The following is a 15,323-nucleotide window of genomic DNA, read 5'->3' on the forward strand; positions in this document are numbered from 1 at the left end:
TCTAGGCGACGATTCTGGTTATCTCGGGAAAACCCAATCAAAAAAGCCGCTACATAAAAAGAAAAAATAACATACTAGGCCTATATTGGACTGTTGGACATTCGTGGCAGTTTGTGCATAAGACAAAGATATTCTAATATTTCATTTTAATGCAAAAGTAGTGACTAGTGACCAAAAATAAAATACATACCGCTTCTGTAATTAGATTAACAGATTCCATTGGTAGATATTCATTTTTCGTCACAGTAGCATTCTCTAACAAAGTGTCTAGTTCATTAAATAAAATATCAAAGGTCGGTCGTTTATCAGGAGATTTCTTCCAACATCTCTTCATTATAGAATATCTGAAAAGGTAGAAAATATTTTTAAAGCAAGAAAATTCCTTTTTGAATGGTTTGCCATTAATAAAAATACCGTCTTCTGTATTTAAATAAGTTGCGATAAATAAAGTATTTAAAGAACAAGGCCAACAGCCATTAAGTCGCGTGCTACAATGCATAGTGATACCGGACCGACAGACAGACCGACAGACAGACCGACCGACCGACATAGTGAACTATACTGACCGAAATTACTGAACAGGTTTAAAAATGTTGAAATGTTTAAAAACATTTATATTTTTTTAATTTACACGTGCGTAGCCTGTCACTTTTGACGTGCTCGTATAACGTAATTTCGAGTTGAAAAGTAAGTCAAGAAAACAGAAATCGGGCAAAAAGAGTGCGCAATAACATTTAACGCGCAGTGCGCGCGCAAAAATATGTGCACTCATGGCAATTTTGTAAACGATTAAAATTGCCTGAAACGTACTCTTATTTCATCGAAAATAAATTTTGAAAATTTTAAGCGCGCGTACGCATGCGTTACATGCGTTACGCACGTAATTGTATTGCCATAATGATGATTTATTCCCTGAAATTTATGAGTACCAAATTTTATTTAATTGTGATTCATGGTTGTGAAGATATGATTACAAACGTGATTTCGTTAAATCGTTTTTTATTGCGCACCGTGAAAACATAACCACATTGATTCCTGGCCATAAGGAATATACTGTGAAAAATTGACCTAGCTAGATTAAACTGATATCAAGATAAGGTCAGAAAGCGATAAAACGCATAGTGATACCGGACCGACAGACAGACAGACCGACCAACCGACCGACATAGTGAACTATAGAGTCGCTTCCACGCGACTAAAAACGTACAAGATTACGTAAGCGTCGTAACAATACATGGTTGTTTGTTTGTGTCTAGGCCTAGTAGAGGCCGGCCGAAGGTTAAATCATAGTCTGCACTTTACCAAACTATAGTTTGCCACGCTGTTTAGAAAATGTTGGGGTGTCTGTCTAAAATAATTACTAGAGACTGCGGGATCACAGAACTACAAAGACTGTTTAATATTTGATTCGCTTCGGCAACCTAATTTGTCAAGAAAGTGTATGGCCTAACGAAGTTTCTCAACAACACTGGTCTAAACTGACAAATTTGCAAAACCTTTTTGTTAAACTGGAAGTTTTCAACCTAAAGCTTGTCATTTTTTAAATAAAAGAAGAAACGATCTTATCTAGCAAGACTGAAGAAAGGAATTTGGAAAACGCAAATGAAATACGAATGTGTATAAGCTGACGATGATTAAACGCGATTCAAGTTTATTACGCAAGAGGCAAGATTACAAAAGAATTTTCAATGTGCATCAGTAATTTCGCGCCGATCGTGATCACTGATCCTGAATTTAACGCTATGGATTTTTTGCGTTATTAATTAAAGTCTTTTTCTCTATCTCTATTAAATTATGATGAAAAAGCTTGTATAATGTTACATTCTCAAACCTACTAAAACTTATCGGAGTAATATCACGTAAACATCGTGGAGGTATAGGAAATTAGGTCGAATGTAAACTCGGATATGAGCGTATGAGTGCACAGAACTGATTTATCTCTCGCAGTGTAACATCTTTTAAGATGTTAATTAAAATTACTAATGCAGTTGGACTGAAATAGCAATAAAATGTATTAGTATTAAGTTACTTACACTTGATGAGGACAGTTGTCTGGCTGTTTCATTCGGTATCCTTTTTGCAGTTTCTTCGGAAGCATGTCTATGAGAACATCAGAATATGGAACTTTTCCATAGGTAAATATTTCGTACAAAACAACACCAAAAGACCATCTAAATTGTACAATATACATACCAGTAATTATAAAATTATAATACCTACTAGCCGATATTCAACTACTTAACTAAACTATATGACAAAAGAAATCGTGCTTTTATTTATCATAATCTTCCATTAAAATAAATAGCCCTAGACGATGGTTTTGTGTGATAATTAATATACAATATTTTAACGTTTGTATTAAAATAGATTAATAGTTATAGTTATATTTTTCTCTTTTAAACTTACACATCACTTTCTGATGACATCCGTTTTTCAAATATTGTTTCCAAGCTATACCATTTTAAGGGAACTTCACCATCGGATACTTTGATGTAGCCTCTCTCATATACGTCTTGTCCGAGTCCAAAATCAGCAACTTTTGCAATCAGGTTTTCTCCCACTAGAATGTTTCTTGCTGCTAAATCACCGTGAACTATTTTGTTTGCAGCGACATAGTCCTATGAATACAGGAGTATGAATATTTTTGCATTCTCTATGGTTTTCCTATTTTGTTTTAATTCACAATAATTCCGGGATGCTTATGAATGTGTTAATGCAGGAAGGTTAGTGGGATTTGTTTTTAAACGCTCTTATATCTGAATGATGACGAGTTGTCTCGGACTGTATGTATCAGAATAAAAATAAAAGGCTGCCCAGGACTGATATTATTTATGATGAAATTACAATAAATTAAGCCTCAATCATATCAATAATATTGATAATTGCCGAACGGTCTGAAAATACTTACCATTCCAGATGCAATTTGTCTGGCTAAACTATACAGTTCTACAATTCCAACATTGTACGTTGTGTCAGTGAATTCACCTTCTTTTATCATCTATTCAAAAATCAAAGAAAACAAAACCAGTTATTGCAATTTATTATTTAAAAAGGTTGAAACACATGAAAGTCAAAGAAGGCCTAATAAACAAAATGCGTGGAGTGACTATACCGAATTACGGTATGTAAAGCTACAACTTGGGTAAGGGAAAAGAAAGTTACCGCAATTTCGCGTGGGTTTTTATTCGCAGAGTTGAATTCTAATAAACGCTCGAATAAAAAGGCACACAAAAATACAACCATAATAACTTATATGAGAAGATACAGATACCTTCTGTTATATATTTTAACTGCAAGTATGTGTATAGTGATGGTTTATTCGTATTTTTGTTTGTTCAAGGCTGTACACCCCACTCTGCGCACTGTACCTGTTCTGAGTCAAGTGGCGCAAGATTTTAGTAATTTTGTTTACATATTTTGTTTTAGTGTTCGATGGTAGAACAGTCTTATAGTCAGTCTTACCTTACATTACCCATATGTACACATACCTGCTCTGAGGCTCGTAAGAAGTGAAGCATGCTTCCGTATTTCATGTATTCAGTAATAATTAAAAGAGGGTCATAAGTTGTCCTACATTTTAATATACTGAGAACATTTTGATGATTTCCAAGTTGGATCATTAAGTCAATTTCATTTTTGAAGTCTTCCTTCTCACCAGCCGATGAAATATCTAAATAATAAGAATATAAAATAATATAGCGCTCAGAAACTGAGCGAAGTAATAAGAAATACAGAGACCGACAGCGGCGTGCTATTTATTTTGTCAGCCCATATTGAAGATACAATCTCGAGATTTTAGATTTGTATCAATGTATTGGTAAGCCTATTATTATATTAGGAGCAACATTCATTTTCGGTTGATTGTACATGCATGCATACAAATATATAATATATATATAAATCCAAAGGCAAATTACGGAAAAAAATTACAATGCTGTGGGCATCAGTGGCTGGATCTCAATGGAGATACAAAAAAAAGCGAAAAGCTAAATCAAAACGATAAAGGAAAACAGCCAGAAAAGTTAGCAGAGCTTTCGGGCAACACTAGCCCTTCATCAGTGCAAGTGAAGGAATCTAGATAACGTCATAGTATAAGAACTGACAAGTGCTGCCAGGGTGCCAAGACAGGAATACAAGAAACACAACAAAAGGAGACAGGGTGGAGTCTGAATAAGAGTAGAAAACAAAGAAGATATCGTAATATAATATATATATATATATATCGTTTCAATTTAATTAAATTAAATTTCAGTATATTACTGGGCGGTTTAGAATTACTGTTCTTTGCCTGATTTGTTTATATATATAATAGTAATATATAGTAGGCCTACTTGCAAGCAACTTGCCAAGTAAAAATAAACATAAGTAATAGTTAGAGACCTAACATTATAACAGATAATTAACATTATATTTAAAATATCAAAATCTAGAAATATTATCTTTATGTTAGTGATAATTGATTAGAATGGATGACTACGCACCTAGTGGCGTCTTTACGGCGACTTCAATATCAGCCTGTCTTGCTACACCCTTTAAAGTACATGAGAACACTTTCCCAAATCGACCTCCGCCGATCAAGACACGATTATCCCAATCAAGATGTTCATTATCTTTTAACTCATGACCTTTGAACTTAATATCCGGTTCAATTCGTGGAATTAGCATCTCTATATCTCTAGCTGTTAAAAAATATAGTTTAAGTACAGTAACAGAACCCGCATTCCTTAAACCAAAGCGCTTTAATCGTCATTAAACAACATTACTTTAACTTTAGTTTAAATGCAATATCAAACGTTTGCACATTTGAATGATAAGCCGATGACTTTATATTAGAAAACATATAAATATGAAAGGAAATTGAAAAAATACCTGGTGTCATCTTTGCAGTATGGGGTCTATTTCTACACCGTACGGCAGCAAAAATTAACAAAATAGCTAAACAGACAGAGGGAATCAGTATTCCGACCAATAGAGTAGGATCAGTGCTTGACTGCTGCTGCTGTGGAGTTGTATTATATAAACTGCCAACAGTTGTTGTTAGAGGAGCTGTCGATTTAGAAATAATAATTATCAGGTAAACTTGTGTACTAAAGAATGTTTTGACGACATAATGTTTAATATGGCAACGATGAATACAAGATAAAAACGATATAAGAAAAATGGAGGGATGGTAATCAATGATAATAAATCATCGATATGGTCATAAGAAAGATGATTTTTATTATTGTATAGTAGTGCCTTTGTAGTAATAGTTATAAATAGTAATTCGATTGTATTATAACGATAATAAAATTAATATAGTCTTTAAATAATAGGCCTACTGTAAAATGAAAAAAAAATAGATGAAAATAGTACATAAAAACTTATTTAAAACTTAGGAACTTGTGAATTATAATAATTAATATAACAGAAACAAATCTAATATACTCAATGTTATTTTGAAATACATAATTGAAGTATTCGGTCAATTATCGTGGAAACATTGGAAAGCATTAATCAGAACAATTCATACGAATGTTTAGAATACGGTACCTTCTTCACATAGTGTGCCAGAGTAGCCTGATGGACATTCACAAGTGAAACTTGACCACCCATCAAAACAAATACCACCGGACATGCAAGGGTTACTAGAGCACTCATCTACACCTAGATATAGTACAGTATTGATAATAATTAGACCATTTTGCACCGCACAACTATTTTTGCTTTGCAAATTTGACAGCGATGCGTATTTCTATATCTGTTGATTATAATTTTGGCTTCATGTCATGTAATATGACCACATATATATTGAATAAATCTCTACGAGATACAATTTTCACTTCAAGGCAAATTAATATATTGTGCTTTTACTTAAAAGAAAGAAGTGAGCTATCCGACGATGGGTGTTCACTCATATCTCTTCAAAATGATACCACAAGTATATAAATCGAATTAAAATACTTGCAAAGTTGTGTCAATTAGTGGCCCCATCCCTTCCCTCTCGTCGACGCATTTTACATTTATAAACCCGTCTCTCTGAAAAACATACTATGAATAAATATACTCTGGAATCGAACATTTGAATCATAGAAAACCACAGAGTCTTGTTCCATCTCTCCATCAACTGATGCTCTTAAAATGCGTGTATCCTCTAACCAGTAAAGATAAGGTCCATAAATGGCAAAATCATTAATGTCTGTTAACTCTATTATTATTGGTAATGGAAACTTGTTGGAATCAGGGTCGAGTGGCACGTATACAATTCGATTAAAACCTTCGTCGATCCAATACAATCTACGATCTAAAAGAGAATCACCAGCGATTAGTCTCATCAGGAACGAGTATCTCATTGAGTGTTTAGCATAGAAGATACAAGATACAGAAACTGCATTTGTCTTCGTAAATATACACATTGGTAGTTAACATCGATTTAGATTTAAAAAGGTGTGCAGGCTTATAACAATTATTATTGTTTTATTAAAAAATATTTAGGCAGGATAACATAATTCAGAAACGAAAGAAAGATCACAACATTTCTGTTTTTCAATATGGTCCTGCAATGAAAGAACTATAAAAAAATAAATAAATAGAAAAATATAACAATCAGTAAATATAGAACGTTAATAATAATACGTGGGAAATACAATTATTTTTTTAAGAAATGCTTTTCATAATTAATTTTAAAACTATTTACAGACAAACTTTCTTGAATTTTTACAGGGATCTTATTCCAAGCTTTTGCTCCTGCAATCTTTAGCGATCCGTTCATTTAATAAGCAATTTGGCATAGGTGGTATAACATTCAGAGACTGGGAATATCTCGTAGAGTATCCCTGTTGGTCGTAAACCATTTCAATAGCGTTGCACAGACAGGGAGGAGGTGCAATACCATGTATACATTTGTACATAATACAAGCTAGAGCGTAGTCTCTATACGTTCATCTAGCAATTTCCATTTATTTTGTTTAATAGAATCATTTTTCTGAGACGTAGTTCCCCACAGAGATAGCATAGTCCATATATGGATGAAATACGCTGGTATATAGCATATTTAAAAGAGATTCACAAAGCGTTTCAGACAACTTATTTAGAATGTTAATTTTCTATCCTATAGTTTTATTTAATTGCCGAATACGATCATTCCAATTCAGATTCTCATCAATTTGAAGTCCAAGATACCGGATATTTACCTACATGAATATTCAGAGAAGACTGAGGGTGAACATTACAATTTCTAATTAACATACGTTTAGTTTTACCAGAATTTACTCGTAATTTATTAAGATTATACCAATTTCCAACATTATGCATAATTGTTTGCAGTTTGATGTTGATATTTTCCACTCATTTCCAGTAGAGTAGATAACAACATCATCAGCAAAAATACTACATGATCTTGGGTATACATACAAGATCATTTATAAATACTACATGATCCTGGGTATACATACAAGATCATTTATAAATACTACATGATCCTGGGTATACATACAAGATCATTTATAAATACTACATGATCCTGGGTATACATACAAGATCATTTATAAATACTACATGATCCTGGGTATACATACAAGATCATTTATAAATACTACATGATCCTGGGTATACATACAAGATCATTTATAAATACTACATGATCCTGGGTATACATACAAGATCATTTATAAATACTACATGATCCTGGGTATACATACAAGATCATTTATAAATACTACATGATCGTGGGTATACATACAAGATCATTTATAAATACTACATGATCCTGGGTATACATACAAGATCATTTATAAATACTACATAATCCTGGGTATACATACAAGATCATTTATAAATACTACATGATCCTGGGTATACATACAAGATCATTTATAAATACTACATGATCCTGGGTATACATACAAGATCATTTATAAATACTACATGATCCTGGGTATACATACAAGATCATTTATAAATACTACATGATCCTGGGTATACATACAAGATCATTTATAAATACTACATGATCCTGGGTATACATACAAGATCATTTATAAATACGACATGATCCTGGGTATACATACAAGATCATTTATAAATAGAAGAAATGAAATTGGTCCTAAAACACTACCTTGTGGTATTTCAACTTTGACTTTTGTTTTTTTAGATAATTATTATAACAATTAACTATTTGTTTACGCTGGGAAAGATAACTTTTGAACCATTTAATTTCATTACCTTTTAGCCCCATAATTCTCCAATTTAGTAAGTAGAATTGTGTGATAAATGGATTCGAAGCATTTAGATATATCGAGAAAACAGGCTCCAATCAATTCACGGTCATTTAAATTTTACATCCATTCATCCACAACACGATGGAGGCAAGTAACAGTGGAGTGGAGTGGTTCTTTTTGAACACATATTGATCCACGCTTATGAAATCATTTTCATTTAAATAATTAACTAATTGATTTTGTATTACTCTTTCAACAATTCTCGAAATATGGCATACCACAGATATCGGACTATAGGTACTCGTAGTTAAACAATTCTCGAAATATGGCAAACCACAGATATCGGTCTATAGGTACTCGTAGTTAAACAATTCTCGAATATGGCAAACCACAGATATCGGTCTATAGGTACTCGTAGTTAAACAATTCTCGAATATGGCAAACCACAGATATCGGTCTATAGGTACTCGTAGTTAAACAATTCTCGAATATGGCAAACCACAGATATCGGTCTATAGGTACTCGTAGTTAAACAATTCTCGAAATATGGCAAACCACAGATATCGGTCTATAGGTACTCATAGTTAAACAATTCTCGAATATGGCAAACCACAGATATCGGTCTATAGGTAGGCCTACTCGTAGTTAAACAATTCTCGAATATGGCATACCACAGATATCGGTCTATAGGTACTCGTAGTTAAACAATTCTCGAATATGGCAAACAACAGATATCGGTCTATAGGTACTCGTAGTTAAACAATTCTCGAATATGGCAAACCACAGATATCGGTCTATAGGTACTCGTAGTTAAACAATTCTCGAATATGGCAAACCACAGATATCGGTCTATAGGTACTCATAGTTAAACAATTCTCGAATATGGCAAACCACAGATATCGGTCTATAGGTACTCGTAGTTAAACAATTCTGGAATATGGCAAACCACAGATATCGGTCTATAGGTACTCATAGTTAAACAATTCTCGAAATATGGCAAACCACAGATATCGGTCTATAGGTACTCATAGTTAAACAATTCTCGAATATGGCATACCACAGATATCGGTCTATAGGTACTCGTAGTTTGCTTACATCCCTTTCCTTTATATAGGTGTTGTAAACGGGTTCTAAATTTTGTAGATTTTTCTTTATATTTCTTACTTTTTGAAACAAATAAAATTGTATACAAACGGTACGTAATCTTACCAACAGTGTCTACTGTTAGGGATTTTGAGGTTTCTATTCCTCCTTTAACGAAGTCTTGACGATCTTCACCATTTAGTTGTGCTCTTTCGATTTTTGTGTCAGCGGCTGTATCAATCCAATAAATGAACCTTGATATAGACATGTATATACAATTACAGAACAGTAAACATCAACCAATTCTTAAAATATTGTTTTATGAAATATTTTTCAAAACGCATAAAGCCACTAATCGTTAAAAACAATTCTAAAACGTAAACACCATCAAAATCTTTTAAAATCAATGCAATTTTTATCAATAAGAAATATAGGGACGCACTGGCAAGGCTCTGTGTATCATGAATTTCTTTCTTTCGGGAAAAAAATTAAATATACTATGTGGCATACTAAACCGATTTTCTTCAAATTTGGTCAGTAGGACTAGAACCAACCTAGTTGGGTTCAAAATAATACATCATCCTGATTTTTAACCATAAATAAACATATGACGATGTATGCACTATGCCAATGCACGTGTGTGTACGACAATTATTTTCTGAAAGAATTGGTTTTTTATTCATTTTTAGATTGGCTTATGACTCTTGTGTAACTTTTGAACACAACTTGCAACACTTCATAAATGTTCCTATACTGGCAACATTGGGAGAAAATCTGTCCAGTAATTTGTTACACTATTATCATTGTTAAATATTGACGGGGAAACAGACAGAATGATGCAGATACAGAACCCAGTCAGTGCACAAAATAATTTCTTTAAGGGTAAGTATTGGTAACACGTCAACCTGTAGGATCTTATGATTTGAGACATTCTTGTTACGTGTTAACACAAATAAACAGCCTCAATTTAAATTTAAAACCTAAAAAACATATTGGATTAAAAATTGTGTTGATTTTTATGGTTTTTTTTGTTGTTGTTGAATTTACGTTTTAAGTTGCTTTGATTTTGATTTTTAATTTACAATCTGTCAATTATAGTCATAATGTACGGTAGTTAAAGTAAACCTACCCGGCAGAAATATCAAGTGCTAATGATGTAGGGTATTCTAGTGTGCTGTTAACTAGAACCATTCGTCCAGTACCATTAAAGTTGATGACTTCAATTCGATCTGACAATCCATTACTCGTCCAGTATAGATGCCTGTTTACAATATCTAGTGTCATATCTACTGGAGCTAGAATAGACAATGTGTTCAGTGTTTACCAAAACTAGATGCATCTTATTCTAAACAATACATTTCACATTTTTCGTTTTAGAAAATATTACTAGTCGCCTGCAAACGCGACTCTACAGCTCACTATGTCAGTCGATCGGTCGGTCGGTCGGTAAACACTAACTCAAATTTGTGCACGCGACTTTAGCCATATTGCCTTGTTTTTGTTCAATTCATGTAGATATATTACAAAGTTATGCACTTAAGTTGCTGGGTGAATATTTGTCAATAAATGGTAAATCTAAAAGAACGTTATGCCTATACTATCAAATCGAAATCGAATTATGCATTAAATATAATCAACTTAATTCTTTCGAAAACTTACCATTTCCTTTAGTAATGGTAACGACATGTTCAAAATTTGATCCATCAAGATTAACTCGGTTGATTTCATTCTTTCGCGTATCTGCCCAATATATACGTTCATCTATTGGGTCGTACTGTACACTAACCGGGCTTTCTGGGGTAGGTTCAATGGGTATCTTTTTCAAATTCAACGTATTGTTTTCTAACTTTCCCTCAGATATACTTATTTCTGAATTAAAAGTGTCAGTGACGAGCATAAAATCACCTAGAAAAAAATAGATGTTTGTTCTTTCATTACAGGGTATATCAACACTATAAGAATAATCATGCGTAGAACTTTGGAATCATTCAATAAAATGTATCTATGTAATAATTATGACAATCTTTCTTCCTTATTTGTGACGTTCTTATTGGTTGATTTCCGTTTATTATTTTGTTTTGTTTCATTCAACGATTAACGCGTAATGTATTGCTATGCCACACAAATAACGCGACTGAAAGTCATTCTATAAAAAGAACCAAGAATCAAGATTAATAGTTCACTGTTAGGATGGAAGGTCTTCTATACAAATCATGTATGTATTTTATAATGTGTTATAAAACAATAATGAATGTATGGTATTTTAAATAAAATGTTTTCACCTCATTAAATTAAAAAACATCCATTGTTTGCATTGCTCCTATTGAATCACATTAGTCTGATATAAACTCACCTTTGTTGCATTGTTTCCCTCTATACCCCAGTCTACAAAGACATTTGTAGTCTGATATTCCATTGACACATGTTGCGCCATTCTCACAAGGATCGCTTCTGCAAGCGTCCATTTCTATAAAAAAAAAAAAAGGAATTAAATCAAACGTGTGTAGTCTTCCATTACACTTTTGAAGGATGCGGTCTGATTTGCAACTTGTCTCACTTTCTTATCTTGTCTCTTATCTAAGCAATATAACTAGTCCTAAATAATTATGGAAATAATATAATACTTCATGAGCCACGTGTACCTATCAAGTACATATTTCTAGAGTGTTTACTGTTTCTCAATATGCAATCTGTTCGAAGGGTCGCATGGTGATAACAATTAACTAGCTCATACTATTTTCGTCTTCGTGACGAATTAACGATGTGAATATCTCCAATACACACAAAGTCGATGCGCGAGTACACATTTGCCATTTTACAAAATGTTTAACACATTTAAAAATGCATGTTAAACCGACAATAATAAATGTCTATTACTTTTAAATATATCCACACTTTCAGCTTGTGAAAATAATGAATTACTGATCGGTTCTATATCGTTTCCAGTCTTCTTATTGGCCCTCACAAGCTCGGGTCTTCCTTCCTGAACCCAATACACATCCGGACCAAAGATCTTAACATCTACTGGATACCTTGCATTGTCGAAGTTTGTTGTGACCACATCGCGTCGGTTAATACCATTTGCAGCAGATGATTCTATTTTACCGTCACACCAATAAAGCTGGTTTTCTTTAAAAGTTAAATACACATTTCTTTAGGTTTAGATTTATCTCTTAGGCCGTATTCATACTATTGAGGTGAAAAAGCGGCTACAATAAACTTCTAAATCATATTTAAATTAATCTAAATGTCAGAAGTCCTATACAAAATACAGTATCCACATAGTCTATTAATGTCATTTTGAATGAATAGTAGATAAAATAATTTACCATTTTTGTCAATTGTGATAGATATAGGGTTAGAAAGTTCGTTTTCTATTAATATTTCTACACCACCACCATCCGATAAGCGAGATCTTCCAATCTTCGATTTTTTAAAACCCACAATATCGGTCCAGTAAATATAACTAAAAAGAACAAAAATTTAGACAATTATATCAATACTGTAATTGTTGACTTTAGTGTGGATCTGATACACGTTTATACAAGTTACTGTAACATTACGGTATCAGAATAGTACATTAATGATAGCAATTGGAGTACAGTATTATGTAAAGTATTATGTTGCAGTTTAACAGGAGTTAGCATTCAGAGAAAGTATATTGGTGGTAGAACAGTAACAATACTAATAGCACTATAGTACTGTTGTAATAACATTGACAATAGTGCAATGGAAGTCAAAATAACAGTGTACTGAGTAACAGTGGCAATAACAGTGGTAATGACAATATAAATCCTTAGTAATATTAAAGATGTATTGTCCCCCAAAAACACGAAAAATGAAGATTAATTTAAAAAAGACTTTGAATAAGCAATTTCGCATTTCAATGTTTTCTCTTATAAAAAGACAAAATAAACCGTTAAATTCAACCAAAACCCAATGAATTCCAGTCAATTTGAATTTTTTCAGATAAATAATCTTTTTTTTATCAAATTTTTTGTCAAAGTGAAGAACTATTATGTTATTTTACTTAAAATGGCATATTAAACAACAAATATTAAATACAAAAATATTTTTTCAGGGTGGGGTGGGGGGGGGGGGGAAATATATCTTTAAGGGTAATGTGATATGTAAAATGTTGTGAAACAATTACTTGTTTTCTTCATCGATAGCTATTCCAGAAGGTTTTTTCATAACATCTACTAGCGTATAATTTATCAAAGAAGTCAAGTTGACGACTTTGATACAATTACATGTTAGGTCTGACCAGTACATATTGCCATTCTTCTCTTCAATAACAAATCTAGATAATGCTGTGAGAAAATAAAATAAACTACAATGAATAATACAATTTAATCCATTTCTAATTTTTAGGAAGACAGTAACACATGGAAAGAATATATATGACCACATAACGAAACGCATAAAAAGAGGCATGTTTTCATATCTCGTTACATGTTTGTTTAACAAGGCCATATACATGGCTTCAGTCGCGTGCTCAAATTTGAGTTAGTGTTTACCGACCAAAAAACCGACCAACCAACCAATCATCCGACCAACCGACCGACATAGTGAGCTGTAGAGTAGAGTAAAAATACTACAGTGGATGCTGCAATTTGCTTTAAAGGAGAAGGTGTTAATAGATGAAAAAGGAAATCTGACAAATTATCAGAAGAGGTGGCAAGAGGAGAAAACCAAGGGATGAAAAGAGAAAGCCCTACATGGAGATTCTAGATGATATTATTATTAAAGAAATGTTGTAAAACAGAAATCGAGAAAAGAGTGCATACTAATGTTTAACGCGCAGTGCGCGTGCAAAAATCTGCGCACTCATGGCAATTTTTTAAACGCTTAAAATTGCCTGAAACCTACTCTAATTTCATCAAAAATAAATGTTGACAATTTTAAGTGCGCGTACGAATGCGTTATATGCGCTACGCACGTAATTGTATTGCCATATGATGAAATATGACATGAAATTTATGAGTACCAAATTGTATTTAATTGTGATTCATGCTTGTGAAGACATGATTACAAACGTGATTTCGTTAAATCGTGCGTAGACCACGTAGTTTTTGATTACGCACCGTAAAAACATAACCACATCGATTCCTGGCCATAAGGAATATACTGTAAAAAATTGACTTAGCTGAAACTTATATCAAGACAAGGCCATATACAAGTTAGTGTTTACCGACCGACCGACCAACCGACCTACCGACCGACATAATGAGCTGTGGAGTCGCGTTGCACGCGACTAAAAACGCACACCAAAGAATTATAAAGGGATTATGATCAGAAGCATGACAACCAACATTAGAAGGCAGGTACAATGCAAAAGATTGTAGGATACAGTTCAATCCCTATCTCTAATGCAATTCCTGGATCCGCCACTGATAATCGGATCAAACAACAATAAACGTTCCAATTTGTTGAGCAATCAAAATAAATGGAATACTCGTAAACTAATTCTAACTTGATCCGTTGTTGATCATGTTAAGTAGCAATCATTTTACAAATTTAAAAGAAAATTACATAAATGGCTCATTTCGGATAATGTTCGATATGATTTGTTATCTGATTTGTTACAATGTTTATCCTCCGTGCATTAATGTATTACATTACCATATAACACAACTAAATTAATAATGTAGGCCACTATGTAATTTCGTGTCTTTTTTTTGTTAAAAGCAAAATTTCGGATGTAAAGTAATGAAAAAAATATGTTGCCATTTTTTTAAAAAGGCTTAAGGGTGTTAAATCCAAGATCGCCGCCAATACGTAAAATATCCAATAAATGTACCATATTGGACAAAGTAACACCCATTATGAATAATATTTTAAGTTAAAATGGGTTCTCTGCTATATAAGAATTATTATAAACCTATATTCATTAGTATTCTATGATTTTGCATTTCAAAATGGCCGCCATTTTTTAAAAATGGATTAAATTTCTTATTAAAACATGTGCAAGTTATGACGTTGATTGAAATCACTTAAAATGATAGGCCTATGACAACAACATTGGTGATTAATACAAAA

At 32.8% G+C, this 15,323-nt stretch overlaps 1 protein-coding gene across 1 annotated transcript in view; it reads right to left on the reverse strand.

Annotated features, from left to right (window-relative positions):
• LOC140046542 (uncharacterized) overlaps positions 1–15,323 on the reverse strand; it is a 31,914-nt gene that overhangs the window by 1,435 nt on the left and 15,156 nt on the right. Inside the window, exons 3-18 of the mRNA XM_072091228.1 lie at positions 13,435–13,594; positions 12,611–12,747; positions 12,159–12,410; positions 11,635–11,748; positions 10,941–11,186; positions 10,411–10,576; positions 9,408–9,535; positions 6,032–6,283; positions 5,533–5,646; positions 4,870–5,046; positions 4,482–4,679; positions 3,489–3,670; positions 2,909–2,998; positions 2,407–2,618; positions 2,034–2,171; positions 191–344 (exon numbers count right to left, since the gene is read on the reverse strand). Of these exons, the coding sequence (XP_071947329.1) occupies positions 191–344; positions 2,034–2,171; positions 2,407–2,618; positions 2,909–2,998; positions 3,489–3,670; positions 4,482–4,679; positions 4,870–5,046; positions 5,533–5,646; positions 6,032–6,283; positions 9,408–9,535; positions 10,411–10,576; positions 10,941–11,186; positions 11,635–11,748; positions 12,159–12,410; positions 12,611–12,747; positions 13,435–13,594 (2,720 nt within the window). The remainder of the gene's footprint in view (positions 1–190; positions 345–2,033; positions 2,172–2,406; positions 2,619–2,908; positions 2,999–3,488; positions 3,671–4,481; positions 4,680–4,869; positions 5,047–5,532; positions 5,647–6,031; positions 6,284–9,407; positions 9,536–10,410; positions 10,577–10,940; positions 11,187–11,634; positions 11,749–12,158; positions 12,411–12,610; positions 12,748–13,434; positions 13,595–15,323) is intronic.

This window comes from Antedon mediterranea, chromosome 4, assembly GCF_964355755.1.
Source record: "Antedon mediterranea chromosome 4, ecAntMedi1.1, whole genome shotgun sequence".
NCBI classification, from domain to species: domain Eukaryota; kingdom Metazoa; phylum Echinodermata; class Crinoidea; order Comatulida; family Antedonidae; genus Antedon; species Antedon mediterranea.